Here is a 20,173-nt window from a genome sequence, read left to right as displayed (position 1 = left end):
TAATGTAAATATTTAAACTTTGAAACATGCATATTTATCGTCATAACCGTTTTTTAAGGGCTTGAGATCAAAAATCTCGATCATTCCTCAAGAACCAGTGCTCTTCTCTGCTACTATAAGATACAATCTCGATCCCTTCGATATTTATAGCGATGACGAACTTTGGCGAGCATTGGAGCAGGTACGTATAAAAAAATAATGACAAAAATAAATTACATTAAGATATTTTATTTATCGAATTTTACAATTTACAGGTTGACATGAAATCAGCTGTGCCTTCTTTGGACTTTAAAGTGACAGAAGGAGGTTCAAATTTCTCTGTCGGGCAAAGGCAACTCATGTGTTTAGCTCGAGCAGTTTTAAGATCAAACAAAATACTAATCATGGATGAAGCTACTGCTAATGTCGATCCACAGTATGTTTAAGCATAATACTGTTATATAGACTCTGTTCAAGACTAGATATATTTCTTATAAATTTTCTTCTATTTCAGAACCGACAATTTCATACAGCAAACGATTCGTCGGCAATTCGCGTCATGCACTGTTTTGACCATCGCTCATCGTCTTAACACAATCATGGACTCTGACAGAGTTTTAGTCATGAGCAGCGGAGAAATTGTTGAATTCGACCATCCTTATAACCTCCTCTGTGATCCAAATAGCCACTTCACCTCGATGGTCAAGGAAACTGGAGACAAAAGTAGTGAAAAACTATTACAAGTTGCTAAGGACGCATATTTCCAGAGTAATGTACAAGAAAACGCAAGATGATATTATAGTCACAAAATTTATAGCATACGTATGTGATAAAGCTATCAATTTATCAGCACTATATTTCACTAGGCAATAAATTAATTTAATAATTAAATTATTGATTATATCTTTAATTTTAATGTTGGTCTGGGTGAATTTTACCGAACATTGACTTCCAAGTTTGTATTTTCGAATTGCAATACTTTTTGGACCTGCGTGTTCATAAAAGTTATAACATAAAAAATAAGTGAAATTCGTATTTAGTAATAATAAAAGTAATAGTTAAATAGATATGTAAATATTATACTTTATTAAGAAAAATGTAAAAAAAAAATAAACATACACGTTTTTATAAACACATATTTATTTCTTCTTCCTAGTATTTTCTTGGCGTTAATAAAGCATATGAGCTCGTTTCCAAATATCATAACATATTTTCCCTTTAAGAACAAAGTGCTGACTTTGTTCGTATAATTCTAATCTGGGATTCAATAGTTTTTGTGCAAACCAATTTTATTAAATTTTATGTTGACCGTCGCAAACAAAGCCAAGGTCTGTAAAATAGCAAGTATAATGATGATTATGTACAATATTATTTATTTAAGGATTATCCTTCAATAATACTTAATGATGACAAAAAGAAAACTAAAATTTGTGAGCAATAGAACAAAAGTGTTTTTTTAACAGTCAGTAATGTGCAAATAGAATCATTTTACGTTTTTACTTTTATGTCCCATATGAATGCAGATCCTTGTTACCCCATAATTTCTTCGTTTTTCCGATGATTTTAAACACCAGCTTCAGATACCGATATGAGCAAATGTTTTTGTAATATGCGCTGTCAAGCAAAATGTAGTGAGTAATGTTGCTAATTAACTAAGGGCCTATCCCTTAGTTAACTAAAAAATCTACACTTGAATCCTTATCCATATGAAACATAAGGCCATTATGATTAGACCAAAATAGATCCGAAAACTCTACTAGTCTATATCAATACTTACCTATCATAAAATAGAAAACAATCGACGTCTTGGATGATAGCAGCGATAGATTCGGTAGTACAATATAATTGCAATAAGAATCAATCCCAAAAAAAGTCCACGGACCCTATTTTCATTGAAGAGTTGATTCCAATCGCGATCAACGCATGTTTTACAACGAGTCATCGTGCTTTATTACATTTACGACAAATGGTAAACGTAACTTGCTATTTTTATCTTCTTATTAAAATTTGATTCTGAAATTAAATTTACAGTAAGTCAGTGTCGACACTGTTAGTTTGATATAGAGTGCAATTGGTCCCATTATATTCGTTTATGTAATCAATAAAATAATAAAATACAATGTAATATCAAGAACACTTAAATGACAACGTTCTATGTAAAAATACAATATAATATAATATTTGTATGTATATAAAATGTGGTTGTTATATTATCACAGGGCAACACTGATTATGCGGCATGAAATTAATTAATCAAATCAATTTTAGATAACTTTGGCCACCAAACAGCAGTATCCAAAAATGTTGTGTTCTGGTGAGTGACGCACAAGGGACGTAACATCTTAGTTCCCAAGATTGGTGGTGATGTAAGAAATGGTTAATATTCCTCACAGCGCCATTGTCTATGTTATGGTGGTGACTACTCACCATCGGGTACCCCATTTGTTCGTCCACCTACTTATATCATAGTAAAGAAAAAAAAACTTGAAAAGTAACTTACTGGAAAATATTTTACCAACTTCAGCTTAACATCGTATTTGGCACTCGTACAGTGACCATGATAAGTACATAATCAAAACTATTAGTATCGCAGATATGTAGAGAACATGAAGATTTTTAAACATAGAAAAATATGTTTTACAGCAACTCGTATCACTTTCGCAACAGCCCATTTTAAATGTTTTATTTTGTAAAATCTATAGTAAAAATCATATTATTATCAGAGCTAACAGGGAATTTATTATTTTCATCTTAATGCAATTTTACGGCTAATTTTGTTGGAAAAAATTGAATGTCACTTTTTTCTTTTTTCGTTATGACGTATATCTGAGTTGTGTGCTGTGTGTGAAGTGCAAAATATTCTGCCAATGTTAAGTACGATATCAACAAATGACACGTAGGGGACTACTGATTGATTATTAAATTTGAAATTATTGATAGACAGTTGAATTGAGTAGGCAAAATATATTCCTAAAACAACAAGATAAATAAATTAGATGCGATAACGTACTTAAATAATAATAATAATAAGCTAACCTAATTGATTTCATTTCGTGTGGACAATATAAAGCTGTTTTTATAAGTAATGAGATGAAATATAGGATTATATCATACAATTATGACTATATTAGTCTTATTTTTGCTAACCCATCTAACCGTTCGCTTTATTTATTTAAGTATCTTGTTATATACCTAACTATGATGGCCGAAATTTGAAAGTGCATACCAACGATTTTTATTATACATGTTAAAATAATTTATGCTTTTTAAAATCATTGGTGTATTTTCTAATGTCAGGAAACATTTAAATGCATTTATTTTAATCGTCATAAATGTAGTTATCGCCTTTATTTAGACGTATGCTGTTGCTGACTTCACGGATACTTTTATTTATATACGCGTGCCTATAATATGCCTTAGTTATGTTTTAATCACCATTGTAAATCATTGGTAGCGCTGTAAAAAAACATTAAACGATTTCTATAAAATATCAAATTCTAAATTGTTTTTTTTCTTAAATGTAAACACGGATTTGCGTATTAATTATGCATATTATCAACATCAACTGCTGACACATTTCACAGTAACGCCCTTGTTCTGAACGATCATATTCACTTTGCCTCAAAATGTGCAAATGTTTAAGCAACACTTTAAAGATTAAATTTAAGATCAGGAGTATCGTTCAATCTCAAGAGAGATGAATATCCGCATCTATCGAGCGCTTTTGTTATAAGCCCAAAGGTAAGCTGTGATGAGTACCATCGAACGTGATCGACGAGCCCACAGGGTCTTCGAAAATACCGATGATAATTTTGAATAAGGATCCCTTATATCCTTTTAGCGTTAAACAGCTAACAACAGGCTCCAGCCCAACCATTGACGCTAATAACAAAACTTCAAACAATATACTCGTTAAAAGTGTGATCGTTACCCATTAGGACGTAAAAGACATACCTTTATAACCTATTTTCAATTTGAATTCAAATGTGTATTTGTATCACAATTATACATGAATGTGATGAATGTTACTTTTCTGAAATTCTTGATATATTTTATTTAAGTAAAAATAAAAACGAATTTTAATTCAAATTAAATAATTACTTGTTTAATCTTGCCAAATATCTACATGCACGCAAACTGCACTATGCAGTAAATTCTTTTCGTGTATACTTATTATTCATAGATGGTGATTCGTAGGTCGACTCTTGCGTTACCCCAAATTTAAATGGGTTAGCGCTATTCTCCTTCGTGGAAACCACACATCATCTTTCATTTTAAATACCGTCACTCACTTGTAGAATATCCAGTTTTAGGTGATAATAATGTGTAAAATAGACTAACAGTATTTCTTATACTATATATTCACTATTAATTAAAAAACAATTAAATAAAAATCACAATCATGGCAGTATTTAATTAACTTTAACTTAAAATTAAATCACCCTATTTCTACAATAAAAAAAAATTAAGAGTTTTATTATTACAGCTAAACATTTGCCCTATAAATCTGCACAAATTCTCATTAATTACGAGACTTCTGTTTGGTATTTCGCCTTAGCTGTTTCGTAGAGAACATTACTCATACCCTCCCCAGTCTCTTTAACCATATAGTTGAGCAAGCTGTTGGGGTTTGAGAGTAGGATGTATGGGTGATCAAACTCTGCGACGCGCCCTTTGTCCATCACGAGGACGCGGTCAGAGTCCATGACGGTGTGCAGACGATGCGCGATCGTGAGCACAGTGCATGACGCGAACTGTCTTCGTATAGTCTTTTGGATTAAAACATCCGTTCTGAAATAAAAAAAAATTCAATTCAATCGTTAAGCATTTCAATTAAATATATATTTAATTAGTCTATATAACTGGAATACTATTTTTATTTTCAATTCATAATGTGAATAAAGAATGATATGATATTCCTAGTTAAATCAAAAATGAATTAGATAAGTTCGACATGACATGAAAATATATTGTAATTGGACTTTTCTTACTGAGGATCAACATTTGCCGTGGCCTCATCCATGACGAGTATCTTGTTATTGCGTAGTACAGCGCGTGCGAGACATACAAGCTGACGCTGTCCAACGGAAAAATTGGTCCCACCCTCTGTCACGTGGAAGTCAAGTGCTTGCACGGCGTCCTTTAGTTCCACCTACAATACAATTTCATCATAGTAATACACATGTGATCATATTGGGTTCACAAAATAATCTCCGATTGGTTTTATAAATTTGTTTATCATAATCATGTGGTTAATTTCTAATTTATCTGAAATCTTTAAATAATGGTTATACTCAGGGCAACTCAATGATGTTGCCCTCAGTATGAATGTGACTGCTAGGAAGTAAACAGAAGATTGCGAAAAAGAGTTGCTGAGGTTGAAATGACGTGAGCAAGACGAAAGTTACTGAGGATATGATAAGAGATAGAGACGAAGACAAATCAATGAATAGGCATCGGAGATCTTGTTCGAAAATGTTTTACAAGTTATTCAAAGTTTAGTTATTCGTAATTATTAACGTACGCGTGATTCGTACATAAAAAGATATATTTTTAACTTTTATTTGTAACAATTAAAAGTTAAAAATATACCTGTTTATGTAAAAAAATGTAAAAAAGGCGATACCGCTCGTGAGACTCCCTATCACCGAATCGCCAATTATTTCGGTATCAAACGTCTGTCATAAAACTCACATAGGAAGATGTTTAATTACACAGTAAACTCATATAGATTAGTTTTTTTATGGCATTGATTGGCGGACGTGCATATAGGCCACCTGATGGTAAGTGGTCACAACTGCCCATAGACAAATAAATATTAACCATTCCTTACATCACCTATGCGCATCCAACCTTGGGAACTAAGATGTTATGTCCCTTATGCCTGTGATTACACTGGCTCACTCACCCTTCTAACCGGAACACAACAATACAAAGTACTGTTATTTGGCGGTAGATTATCTAATTAGCTCATTCATTTTAACACGTAATTCTTAACTGGTAAATGAAAGGGACCTGAACTTTATCTGGGAAATGAAATGAACCTCGCAAAGCTGATATCGCCGACGTCCACGATTTGTCTCCCAAACGTGGGCGTTTGGAAACCGCCACTGCCGACGATTAAATTTTTGCGATGCCATTATTAATTAAGAACGCCGTTTAAAATAAAAAACAATTTCTAAAAAGAATTCAATGATCGTACATACGTACTTAACACTATCAATCCAATACAGATGTAGTCATTTCGTTATTAAAAATTCCAGGATGTTACGAGAATACCGAGCTCGACGTTCGACCTCTGACTTTTGTTTGACATTTATAGTTCAGTATTACTATACCATCACTTGTAGTGACCCTATTTTCCTTTGTTACTTTTTATTTATTAAATAGTATTTAAAATTTATTAAAAATTATATCAAAACATATTTACTCAACTTCAGAAGAAATTTATTATAATATATAAATAATTATAATAGTATGTAATTTAATTATTAATATATCACAGTACTTTTTGTTTAAAAAATAGAAAGAAGTCATCTTTAATATACTTTACTCTATAGTTACAGTATACAATTTTATTATATTGATATTTTGTTTTGGCTAGACAAATTATTGTATATTAATTGACGAATTCGTTTGTATAAGACACGATTTTGTACGACCTAGTCTGATAGGTACCTCCCGCTCATCAGATATTCTACCGCCAAACAGCAGTACTCAGTATTGTTGTGTTCCGGTTTGAAGGGTAAGTGAGCCAGTGTAACTACAGGCACAAGGGACAAAACATCTTTGTTCCCAAGGTGATGAGGCGTTGGTGATGTAAGGAATGGTTAACATTTCTTACAGCGCCATTGTCTATGGGCGATGGCGACCACTTACCATCAGGTGGCCCATTTGCTCATCCGCCTACAGATACCATAAAAATAAAAATAAAATCTTACAGCGCTAATGTCTATGGGCGGTGGTTACCACATACCATCAAGGTGTCCATTTGCGCGTCCGCCTTCCCACCCATAACAAAAATCTAACAAGACCAATGATATGTTCAGCTTTCTACTTACTTGTTCTAATGCTTTCCAAATTTCATCGTCGCTGTAGAGATTGAACGGATCCAGATTGTATCGCAACGTAGCAGAGAATAGAACCGGCTCTTGTGGTATAACTGATATTTTCGATCTTAAATCCTGCGACAAATTTATACCATTTAATATAACCTTTTCACGACACGTACGTGAGTTATGATTTTTATTGTAAGCTGGGTTTTGTGAAAATGTAATACGTAATACTTTTTCAAATATTAAAACATTTATATCTTAACACGTCACGGTAGTATTGTATGTGTTTAATAAATTCGTTTTTAAATTGAATCGATATTAGACATTAAAAAAAAAAGCTGTAAAATGATTTATAATTTCTGTTACTTTTACTACTTTTATTTTTGCTTCTGGTATTCCACAACAACTCAAAGAAAAGTTTGAAAATAAAGGCACTATACAATCTCACCCGTCGATATAATAAATACATCCCTATAAAATGTCCATGTTCAATTAATTATAGCCTTAATACATTTGAGTTTATGTACAATGTGTAGTAATGTTCGCATCTTGTAAGTGACACAAAAAAAATTTTAAATATGAAGACACTGTATCTAACCTTTTTAGAGATTCCACAGGTATCGATACCATCGATCTTAATGCTGCCCTCGATATTTGAGAGTCTGAACAAGGCAGCCATCAGCGACGACTTACCAGCACCCGTCCTTCCGACGATACCAACCTACGAAACAAATCAAATTATAAGAATTAGCTTATAACAATACTTAATAATATATGTTGTATATTATGATGATTTTCGCATCATTTTTCATATGATTTTCCCTGAATAAAACTGTATGATACTACATTTCTATTATGATCTAAGAACTATTCAATGAACAAAAAAACAGGGGCGTGTACTGTGTGTACTAGTATATGTACACGCGTGACAAGTTCTAATTCTTCATCATTTTATGATATATTTTTATTAATTAAAATATTTTTTAATTGCTTGCAAATAATTAATTACAATAAAATAATAATAATCTACGTAATAATAATAAATGATTATAATAAATGTAATTTGCTCTTTTTTCAACACTACTATAACACTTATTCACAAATTTAAACATTCACAATATAAAGTTCTCTATTTCGAGCGACTTGACACTTTATTGACGCTTTGGCGAGCAACTTCATCGAGTAATTTTTTATCACCCTGTGCATGAACGTCATATTTTTTATAACGCGCGAAAGGTTAGGAGTTTTATGTTGTCTGGCGTTTCATCTATACATGAAAATAAATAAAACTAAAAATTATGACATACCTTCCATCCACTATTTATTGTAAAATTCAAATCTTTAAGCACCGGTGGGTCTTCGGCTCCATATTTCAAACTGACGTTTTCGAATTGAATTTGTCCATCTGAAGGCCAATTCGGTGGTGCTTGAGTCGCTGAAATTATAAATTGCCTCATAAGTCTATTCTTATATTTTTACTATAAGTACGTACGGTACATTAATACAAATGTAAAAACTAACAAAAAAAACCGCAAATCGCGACAAATGTCCATTAAATATAAATATGAAAAAGTTCTGCTGATATTATTTCCGCCCAGGCGGTCAATGTCAGATGAGTGAAAAAAGGTGCGCTAACTCAGGTGAGCACTTTGTTCTCAGCTATCATTCTCATACTCCGATAGAACGGCATACTCAAAGAGGTCAGTCGCAGGACCAATAACTTTACTTACTGAGACACGATAGTGCAACGTTGCCAACTCCTTAACTTCGGGCTACTCCTAAGAATATCTTGACCAAAAAACTCTATAACTTTTTATTGGCCTGACCTAGCTAGCCACTAGACCAAAGAGACATTACTAAATTTACATATAAAAAGACGAATAAAATACATACACATTTAAAAATAATACCAACATTAATATTGTAGCAATAATATTAAATTATTTTTCATACGTGACGTACATAATATTATGTCGCAATTATAAGTGCACGTGTACACATAAAAACGCTATCGTCTTTGTAAATATAACTCAAAGTATGTACAAACACGAATATAATATAAGATAAATAAATAATTAGAACACAAATCACTCAGGAATTAAAATAAACAACTTATGTTTGTACAATTGATTCATCTGTTCAAGATTATGTTTGTAATGGGTTTTTATCTTTTTTAAATATAATTACAGACTAACCATAAAAAATTAATCGTTTAATATGCGTTTTTTTGCACAGTTAGATATTGTTATATTAACCTATGTGTCGAAAATAGAATTTTAAATGTATATATAATAACAAAACTTTACTTTTCAATAGGACTAAATTTGCTACCTATAATGACGTCATAACTTTCTACTTTTTCCTAATTACGATGACGTTGCCTTAGTTATTATTATTTCAGTCATTTAGAGAATATATTGCATAATATCTTTTTAATATACACCTTGGAAATTCTATACTTTCATTTTAAAATATATCGGATTTCAAATATTCAGAACGATGGAGAGCCAAATATTTTATTCAATATCTTTACATAATTATTCAATAACATAAGACATGTTGGAATATTTACGACTTTCGAACCACAGTCGGATGTCATAAATACAAAGTCACTTTACAAAAGTACACAAAAATATATGAAAAATTCTCATCAAATAACAATTAAAATCCTTTGTTCAATATAGAAACATTACAATTACTTATTGATTGTCAATTTAGAAGCAAAAACCAGTTCGCAAAAGAAAATACCCTAAACTGAGAAGAAACGACGAAAGAAAATCATCATTTACATTCAATAGTTGGCATTAAACGCATCTCAGAGTCGTGCATGTTCTTTCTAAGCTCGAGGAGATTTTCAACCCAAAAAACAGACAAAAGCATTGAAAATGTGCTTGAAGAAGTTTTCAATGTAAGGCACCGATATATTGTTAATATTTCGTTGTTACCTACTGAAACTAAAATATGCCTATCAAAATTATTACTCACAGAAGACAATTATGTCAAAGTTTCAATACGTTAATTACGTTAAACGTTATCGAATTATAAAAAATGTTAATTGTAGTCATTATGTCATTAGTAGTATTAATTACCAAAAAATTATATACATAGTTAAGGTTACGTGTAGATGGCGCCAACGCCGACCACACGTTTATGTTTTAGTCTATGGACCGTGTACGGCACTACTGGCGTGCCAATATTTTGTGTACATAACAGTGACAGTGACGCTTAAGCAGCTATTTCGATTGGCATTCTCTGTTACATGTTTTAGTACATCTTTAAATTGACCCGAGATGACCCAGTACTAAACCAATTAAATCTTAACCTGAGCAGTAACGTCGAACGTTTTCATGTGCAAACAAACCATCGTAACGATACTTGGAAGTGCGAATGAAAATATGCCTTATGTGTATCTATGTCCCCCATTATGGAATAATCTGAATCCCGTCTCAAAAAGGAGAAAAGCCTTAGCCCAGCAAAGGGTCATTAACATTAAATATTCTAAAATGTTTTCTGCTGCTACAACTAATGACATTCATATTATTAATTAATTATTTTTATAAAAACTTCAGCAAAGTTAACTTTATATTGCCCCCTGCATTGTGATCTCTGGTTTACTATTCAATGCGGGAATTTGCGGTTAACACGCGGCGCCGGTGCGGCGCCATGTATACTTAATACGTGAACGTTGAAAATTGTAGTAGCATACAATCTTTTTAAAATTTGTTATAAAGGAGGGCAATGAAATTTATTTGATTATATGGGAACTGTGCTATAGATGTGTATATAGGAAACAAATGCCAATCGTAGCCTCAAGAAATAAAAATCAATTGAAAAATTTCGACCTCGATAGACTAGATAAAATACAAGCACAAAAAATATAACACAATTTTACTTTGAAGTGGTCCCTAAAATACGGAATTACCTAACCTAACTACTTAAATTTTTTTTGATTCCAATCATCAATACTTTTATTGTTATATTGGATGAGTGAGCTAATGTTATTTACTTTAAATAAGAGCAAAGGCTAAAAATATTTAAAACAACATACATACATTGATGTTATTCGAACAAACATAGTTACTCACACTGACATTATCTTTTCAAAAGTGTTATAGAAATCAATAATTTTTTTTACATTTTGTATATTGTTATACAAAGTGGAAGGTGCGCTACATTTTCCTGCATAATTATTTCAAATTACGCAATCGTCACTATAACAAAACCTACATGAATAGTTTATAGGAATTGTTTCATAGACGAATATAAAATAAAATCCCAAATTATCAATATTTGCAGTCTAATACTATTTTAATTCGAGTGAAAAAAACATGGCGGCAAGACTTTATGAGTTATATATTATTAGTTTTTCTTCGTACCATTAAAATAGATACATCTATTAGAAAGTACCCTTTCAGGTACACATACACACCATGTATGTTTATACACCTTAAATTTAATATGTATCATATATAATAATATTCATATATACTAAAGAGTGTTTATTCTTAAGTTAATTAAAAATAAAAACATGAAAACTTTATTCAAGACTAAACATGTATTCGAGACATAAAATATTTACTAAATAGTCAATCTACATATTAAATGTAATAGACATTTAAAATGTAGTAGTAGACCCCACAGTCAAGGTTCGGTTAATGTTTTTAATCAATATAAAATAATACAGTCTTTTTAAGGGTAATTTTTTTATAATAGTTAGGCGGCAAATTACGCACCTGACAGTAAGTGGTCACTATCGCCCATAGACATTGCCGTCGTAAGAAATATTAATCACTAGTTTTCGACGGTGACTTTGATTGATTTGAGTTTTAGGGGTTACTTGTCAAGTATTATTCACACAATATCTTTATGAATTATTGTAAATCTTCATTTAAATCCATTCAGCAGCTTTTGCGTGAAAGATTAACATACATCAAAACATACAAACTTTCGCCTTTATAATATTAGTAAGGAGGAATGCATTGGTTTTGTAAGGAATTACAGAATCAATTACCAACCTTGGTAACTAAGATGTTATGTCCTTAGTTCCTTTATTAGTTACACTTGCTTACTTACCCTGCACAATAAGAATTATACTTAGTTTAATCTCAACTCACGTCCATCTTCCATATTTTCCTCGGCAGGCAGCTTCGAGTACTCCAGAACTCGTTCCACGGAGGTCATGTGCCCGAGGAGATCGGCGGTGACACGCGCCGACATTTGTAGCATCATGGTTAGAGTCATGGACTGACTCACAGCTAAACCCACGCTGCCCACAGCTATCAAAGAACCTAACGTGGAAAACAAATATTACTTAAAAATATATATATTCCAATAGGCTCATAATTTTACAATTATTAAATTGATGATTCAGAAAGTAGGTTCTACTGAAAAACAAAATGGCAAAATTGAAAGGCGAGACGTAAGATACTATTTATTTCGGATTACATCAGATAGGTTAATTCTCACTTACAATTAAATTGCTTAAATCCTGCATGAGGATTACGTAAACTAACTCGAATATGTATTTTTAAATAATAATTAATTTCGTAACATAGTACTATAAAAAATATAAAATTATATGACGATAAATTTAGTTAAATAAATATTCAAATACAGAGTGTGTAAAAATAAAAAAATAACAACTTGTTTATGAAAATTAAAACTCACCAAAATCTATTAAAATAAATACAGCAAGTATAACTCCAAGGTACACGAGACATAACAAGTCCAGGAATAGCCCAAAAGCACTTGAACCACCCAACAATGTATATAAGGCGCTCGAATTGAGATCCTAAAAATAAAAAGAATTACTACACTAAAAATAAAGATGAAATAACATTTGTATATTTTGAATTAAAAAACACAAATAAAATATTTAAATATCTGACGTTACATATTCATATATCTGACCACAGATGAAAAAAATAATATAATTTTGCATCTGTGGTCAGAGATTATGGAACTCTAAATTAAAAAAGGATATAAAATGCCTTATCTATTCAAATAATAAGGGCATATAAATAATAAATAAACAAAAGAACATATTCTAGTCACGATTACCACATTATCGGTCAATAAAGATAACCTTTAAGTCATAGCTGATAAGTTACCTGAGCGTCGTCGAACATTTTAAGCAGCCTGTATTGAGAATTGGAACTTCTAACAGTTGATAAGCCAGATATTGTTGAGTTTATCATACTAAAAACGGGACTTTTAGCTGTTGAAAGTGAGAAAGATTAATTTATATTATACTTTATTATTCACCACTCGGTCTGTAATATATACCTACCTATGCTACCATCATATAAGCAAAATTGCATCATATAATGAAAATTATATTAATTTACACAAAAAATAAAATTTAATAAAAAGAAGTTATAATTTTTACGATACTGAACTCATATATTACTCAACTAGTAATTATAATAAAACTCACTAGTACTCTCCAGCCTCTTAACAGCCTGGGCTGCGTTTAAGTACCATTTCAAGAGTATAACGAATATAAACAGCAGTACTGCTGTCGGTATTAATGTCCAAGGCAGCGCCAACGCGTTCAGTACTAGCACGCTCGTAACAAACAGGTACATCTGAATCGTCTCGAGCATGCTACGGGGAAGCAATTCATCCATAGCGCCCATGTCCTTGGAAAATCGATTAAGAACTCGACCTATAAATATAACGTTATTTAACTTATTTAATACAACAACAAATGAGTCACCAAACAAATGATTGCTCTTGAAAAGTTGATAGCTTACCTGATGGATTCGTATCAAAGAACCTCATAACGGCCGTGAGTAAATTCTTAAACATCGTGTCGTGTAAGTTCTGAGAGGCGCGCATTGCCATGACCACGAAAGCTGTTATTCTTACGTGTGTCATAATAATTATAAATAATACAGCTCCACCGTAGATCCAGAGATATAGACCAGTCGTCAATGGCCCTACTTGCGTGCCAAGACTGGTGTCTGAAAGAAAATAAAATAACTTGGTTGGAACTCGGAAAACAAGTGATGTAAATATCAGTAAAGTGATGCAATTCCCAGTTACGGAAGCTATGACACGCAGTATATTTTTTAAATGACGGCATTTGCCTAATAATTTAACCTTCACTAAATAACGAAATAAGTACAAACAAAGGTATATTAATAAACAATGATTAAAAACTCGATCTAAATTATCAAACAAATTTTACAACGATTGATCAAATTGAACTAGTTAGAGTAGACAACCTTATAAGCCAAAAAAAATCCATACTAAAATTGTTTTAATCGTTTAGTTTTTTCGTCATACCTGTAATATTTAAATTTATTATACCCGTTTCTATTGTTAGCTTAGAAGGCTTTAGGTTCTACGAAGCTGGGTTTAAATTAGAGTTTTCTTTAAAAAAATATGTCCTCTGTGAACCCAAAACATAGAAGATGGCATTGTTACGATGTCGTTTCTCCAGTGCATCGGATTGCCATCCCATTGGACTATGAGTACGAGACATATGTGTTAATACACAACAAAATCTACCGCGCACTTGGTCAATCACTATCAAACATGATCGCCGTGTCCAAAATCGGTCAAGAAGACATCGTCATCACCATTGCCTTGTAAAATTAAAAAAGGAACTATAGATAAAATATATAAACAAAATATTATTACAAACACCGAAATAATAATGATTGCTAAAACCACTATAATCATTATCTTTATTTAATCGTCTACATACATTGATATTGTTAGTTTATTGCAAAATATCATTCTACTTCACTATCTTCTATTCTAGACGATTCCAATATTATATTCACATGATTAAATAGTAATCATTTGTATTTGTATCTCTGGCAGGATTTCACACTACACTTAACTGATTTCGATTAAATATTTGGTTTTGTAAAATTGTAAATTTCATTGATTCAGTACAAATGCCAAGGGCAAAATAGGAATGACAAATAAATATAAAATTGTATTTGTTGTAAAAAATCAAAATATGGCTTCAATCCAAATATAATTCAAAGGTGTATTATAATTTTTAGTACATTATTTATAATTTAACCATTCCCGTATCTACCATTATACCTACCATTCATTAGGAAATGATTTATTTTTTTAATTTAAATATAACATCAATTATATGCCCTTTTAATAGGACTTAATTCTAATCTTACTTTAGACCGATTGGAATCTGTGCCGCATTTTCTATTCGTTTGAATTATTAAATAAATAATTTCATATTTTTATTAATAGTAAAGTAATATCTGTTAGTAATCAATATCCAATATATATATTTTATTAGTTTCTATAGTCTCTGAATCAAATACAAAACAACATGTTGTATCGAGTTACGATCAATCTCGACATCAAGTTGTAGTAAAAGTTAATCCGTCAAGATTGTTCAGTCGAGTTATAAATAACATTATGATTTATTAGAAACGAGATTATTCGTCTTTGATCGCGAAAACGTTAGATATTGAAGTAAATTTTCTTGACTGTTTTTTTTACATTTTCATGGGTAATAATTATGTATATATATTCTACAATACTTCGTGTGTGTACTTTAAAGTTCTCATGGTTCGATTTTCTACAATTGTAGATCAACAACAAAAAAAAACTGATTCATCTAAATTAAGCCTAAAATCAAACCGGTTTACCATCTGCCCCCCTTCAAATTGTATATAGAAATACAAATATTAATGTATTATTAACATTACTAAACAATAGTTGCTATCATTTATCCCGAGTGATTTGGGAAAATCCCTATCACGTGGAGTAGGTTACATTGGTATCGCATGCTCATTAAAGTCTGAAAAACGAGGGCGCCATTCTTTCCGACTAATTCGTACGTTAATGATGAAAATAATATAACAGCAATGTTCATAATATTAAAATTGATAGTGAGTCTTATTTGTACATATTATATAGTTAATATAATTAAAGTGTAGAATTTGTACATCGTTTTGTTGGAACACGTTAATTTCTCGAACTACCATTCGAATAAAAAAAAATGTATTTTTACATTTGTTAGCCCAATTCCTGAGGGATATACTTAAATTTCACGCTGGCGGCGGAGCAGTAACAATTAACGCGAGTGTAGCGACGCTCTAATTTAATTATCTATACTGATATTATAAATGCGAAAGTGACTCTGTCTGTTGCTCTTTTACAACTGAACCACAGAACCTAATTAGATAAATTGGTGGCAAGCTTGAACCAAAGAAGGGCATAGGCTACTTTATTATGATCGAAGCCACGATGGACAACTAGTCTATCAACCGGTATTATACCGGAATAAACTTCAAACCTCAAGAAGAAAAGACGAATTAGCTACGTAGTAACACAGGCTGTTTCTTATTATATTACCCACGAAAAAAGATTGAAAGAGACGAACTAATAACCAAATGCGTAATAATTGTAATAAAATTTTAGATATTAGCAATAAATTAAAGAAAATTTAAGCTTTAGGACGTACCAGGCTCCTCCCCAGGCGGCAATGATTGCTCGTACTCATCCACTTGATTTGTCCTGTGTTTGAAGAATTAAAAAAAAAAGTGGTATTTCTCTATGATATTTATAGCATATATTCACGGCTGAATTGATATAACATAATTACTAGAGATCTAAAATAATCTATGGCTATTTGCTCTTTTTACCTTTCCTTCCATTATATCTATACTAATATTATGAATGCCAAAGTAACTCTGTAACGCCTGTAAGTTTATCTGTTTGTCTGTTTCTCTTTCACAGCCAAACCGCAGAATCGAATTTAATGAGATTGGACAGGAAGCATGTTTGAACCCTAAGTAAGGACACAAGGTACTTTTATATTTAACACCAGTTGATCAACCTGAAGTTGAGAAACCAGCTGGCAATAACCAGAACACTATAAATAATTCATATAATTATTATATTTCTTACCAATAACTTAGCCAGTAATCTGAGAACGTCGCTCCAGTCTGAGTTAACAGCAATGAGAAAACCGCCATAAACACGATAAGCCAAGACTTAACTGATGACAAATAATTTTGAATAACTGCCCATTTAAGATTTCCTTTTGCCCTTTCTTCTGCAATCAAGACTTGTTCCTTTTCTTCCCGAGTGTCTTTATCATCACTTCTAACTGACATTCGTGACATTCCACGTTGAAGGACTGGTCTGCGTTCATCCTTTGTAAACATTAAGCCATATATACTGCCACCAAACAGCAACTCACGGCTCACTAACCCGGTATAGTTATGTTCGTCGGTTTGAATACCAGAAAACAATAACACCGGGTGAGTGAGCTAATATAAATACAGGCTCATGGGGCATAACATAAAAGTTCCCAAGACTGGTGGTGCCTTTTTGAAATGAAGAATGATTAATGTTTATTAAAGTGACAACGTCTATGGGCAGTGACCACTTACCATCAGGTGGCCCATTTGCCGAGCCGTCTCAATATGCCATTTTTTTTTATACAATATTAATAAATATTGCTCTATATAACATGGTAGTGTGTCCACGCTAGGTGACAGTTCCTGTTTTTACAACATTCATAAATTTTTTAAAAGTCATAAAATTTTGTCACCAACAATTTTGAAACACGAACTCAAAGTTCGACGACATTCCTAATAAAAATGCGACACGCAATCATTACAAATGCAGATAAATACAAACATTGTTTATTTCTACTAAAAATGAATTTTAATGACGGTTTAACACGCTTATCTTATTTTCAATAGTAATAAGAGATTAAATTGTCATATATCGTATTACTAAAATAATTCAGGTAAGCTTGAATCATACGGTCGACATAAAGTCATGAGTTCATTAATTCGTGCAGTCTAATTTGTACTTATTTTCGTTGGCAGTTTGAAATAAAACTTAATTATATCCCTTTTTTTACCAGGTCTCGAATCTTCCTAAAATAAATTTAAAAATAAATCCTATAACCTAATTTACTGACCTCTTGAATGTCCGCTTCAACTTTATTCTCCTTATCGTCTGATACCAAAGAAGAAAACTCTATTTCAGATTTCACCAAATCATCGTACGAACCCATGTTTTTGATTGAGCCCTAAAATAAGGTAAACCAGTAATCATAATAGTCTCACACATCTCGCTGACAGATAAATCTGGTTTCTTAATTACCTCATTTAAAACAATAATAAAATCTGCGGCCTTGAGGAAATGTACTTGATGCGTCACTAAAATGCGTGTCCGTCCCCTCAAGTATTTCTGTATACATCCTTCGAACAGCTGTCGACCGACTTTAGCATCAACAGCTGATAACGGATCGTCTAGTAAATATATGTCAGCCTAAAACATTTAAAATTACAATGAATAAAAAAAAATCTCAAGAAAACTCTTTGAACATATCAATGACAAATAATATACTACGAATTAAGAGTCGTATTTACATTAAATCCCTGCTAATATTATAAATACAAGAATATCCTTCTTTCACGCAACAACAGACAAATAATCGAGAGATACGGGTAGTTATATGATAGTTCATAAACCGGATTTTCATCCCGGAAAAATGCATAGGGCGTAACCACAGCTTATACTAGTCATTCTATAAAATGATCTAAAAAACCTGTTACAATAAAACATTTATATATTAATACAAACTTTTTTAACAATTGTAGTTGCAGAATGCAACATTAATTTATTAATTGGTTGTAATAAAAATATATTACAATAGGTAGTAGGTTTCTTATTTAATTGTATAATACTAATCAATAAAATATTGTTATATCACCTCGCAGACATTTCTCTGAATATTTACTGTATTTGAATATAATACTACATTTCATACTACAATTCTTATATTCAAAGTTCATGCGTAGGAAGCGATAATACTAGTCCCCGCCCCCAAAACCACTGATACAGTCAATTTTTTTTGTCAACTACATTGACATAACTCTAATGATTTTAAAAATAGAAACATAAAGTCTATTCCTACTACAACAGACAGAAGAAAAAATAAACGAGAGCTTGAATAATCTGTGATATTCATTATGGATTTGCAAAAAAATGGCGCTTTGATCGTCGAAGAAGCTATTATGGAAGTAAAATTAAAGTGAAAATAATTATTTTAGTGGATTAGTGTTGTATTATAAATATAAATATATTAATCAAGAAAAGGAATAATTGCTTATTTCGAATGCATAGCATTGTGTATCCGTAAAAAAATCCCTGAAACTTTAATTAATATAATATTAATATAATAATTATACGTAACACTTCAATCCTTCATTCCGCTAAGTACAGTTTTGCAGTTAATATCGAGTCCATGACATTTAATTTTCGCTGTACGTGCACCTGTCGTGCACAGTTTGAACCACAGCCGCTTCAGCATCGCTCATATTGACTTTCATGAAGTTAATTTATCAAACTATCCAGTGTTATATGTTTTATATGGAAAGCTGTCATGTCTGCATTTATGAAAAATATATTTGGCAAAAGGATGACATTATTTTTATAAATACGAAAGTAACTCTTTCTGTATAAATAAATTTGTATAATTGTCACTAATAAGTTATTAAGTCTTATTTAATTGTTTATCACAACACAATAATTATTACTATAGAGTCCTCCGGCATATACTTTACTTTAATATAACCTTCTGGCGATTTTGACAAATATTATATATACAACGACTAATAAAAGACTATGAGATTTAGACATAGACAATTTTACTCCATTATAATTTTATATTCCTAACAAAATTCAGGTAGAAGTAACATTGACATCTGATGAAAAAAAAAGTCATTTGACTTTGACGTAATGAGATATATGTTTACTTACTCATATTATAAAGAGGTAAGGTTTGTTTGCTTGTAATCGATAAAGTATGAAGTTACCAAACCTATTTTATCAATTCTTTCACTATTAATTAGAAAGTTACTTTCAGTAACGTTAACTATTTTATTTGTGTCATAAGATGTCAGCCAAAACAATGGTATTTGTAAAGCAAATCAGCAAAAAAGCGCTACTGAGCTGCTTTATCACGCGCTCGTATGTATGTATGTTTGTATGTATGTAATCTTATAGTCTAAAACTGTATTTCGCTTGAGCGAAGCCGCATTCACAGCTAGTTGTTGCCGTTTTTAAATATAATTTTTTCGTTTACACAAATGAACCAGTTTAAAGAGTGCTCTTTGTTAAAACAG

General features: G+C 31.5%; 2 protein-coding genes and 1 long non-coding RNA gene across 4 annotated transcripts in view; 1 reads left to right on the top strand and 2 right to left on the bottom strand.

Moving 5' to 3' along the window:
• The window catches only part of LOC125073751 (ATP-binding cassette sub-family C member 4-like), a 29,527-nt gene extending 28,506 nt beyond the window's left edge, over positions 1-1,021 (top strand). Inside the window, exons 24-26 of the mRNA XM_047684778.1 lie at positions 59-181; positions 255-415; positions 494-1,021. Of these exons, the coding sequence (XP_047540734.1) occupies positions 59-181; positions 255-415; positions 494-773 (564 nt within the window). The 3' untranslated portion in view covers positions 774-1,021. The remainder of the gene's footprint in view (positions 1-58; positions 182-254; positions 416-493) is intronic.
• On the bottom strand, positions 610-2,690 carry LOC125073758. 2 transcript variants are annotated; one of them, XR_007120060.1, is made up of 4 exons: positions 2,480-2,690; positions 1,757-1,992; positions 1,099-1,309; positions 610-690 (listed from the first exon to the last, which is right to left on the bottom strand). It is a non-coding gene; the product is annotated as an uncharacterized LOC125073758 (long non-coding RNA). The 2 variants fall into 2 exon arrangements; XR_007120064.1 differs by lacking the exon at positions 1,099-1,309.
• Positions 2,691-4,449: 1,759 nt separating this feature from the next.
• Positions 4,450-20,173, bottom strand: part of LOC125069235 — a 33,676-nt gene continuing 17,952 nt past the window's right edge. Inside the window, exons 25-38 of the mRNA XM_047678659.1 lie at positions 18,147-18,314; positions 17,962-18,072; positions 16,935-17,182; positions 16,489-16,541; positions 13,790-13,999; positions 13,471-13,701; positions 13,145-13,251; positions 12,702-12,825; positions 12,149-12,322; positions 8,342-8,469; positions 7,633-7,755; positions 7,041-7,163; positions 4,971-5,131; positions 4,450-4,770 (exon numbers count right to left, since the gene is read on the bottom strand). Coding sequence (XP_047534615.1) covers positions 4,506-4,770; positions 4,971-5,131; positions 7,041-7,163; positions 7,633-7,755; positions 8,342-8,469; positions 12,149-12,322; positions 12,702-12,825; positions 13,145-13,251; positions 13,471-13,701; positions 13,790-13,999; positions 16,489-16,541; positions 16,935-17,182; positions 17,962-18,072; positions 18,147-18,314 — 2,226 coding nt within the window. The 3' untranslated portion in view covers positions 4,450-4,505. The remainder of the gene's footprint in view (positions 4,771-4,970; positions 5,132-7,040; positions 7,164-7,632; positions 7,756-8,341; positions 8,470-12,148; positions 12,323-12,701; positions 12,826-13,144; positions 13,252-13,470; positions 13,702-13,789; positions 14,000-16,488; positions 16,542-16,934; positions 17,183-17,961; positions 18,073-18,146; positions 18,315-20,173) is intronic.

Source organism: Vanessa atalanta, chromosome 2 (genome assembly GCF_905147765.1).
Source record: "Vanessa atalanta chromosome 2, ilVanAtal1.2, whole genome shotgun sequence".
Classification (NCBI taxonomy): Eukaryota; Metazoa; Arthropoda; class Insecta; order Lepidoptera; family Nymphalidae; genus Vanessa; species Vanessa atalanta.
Note: the sequence above shows the minus strand (reverse complement) of the source record. Positions and strands in the feature narration are given on the sequence as shown.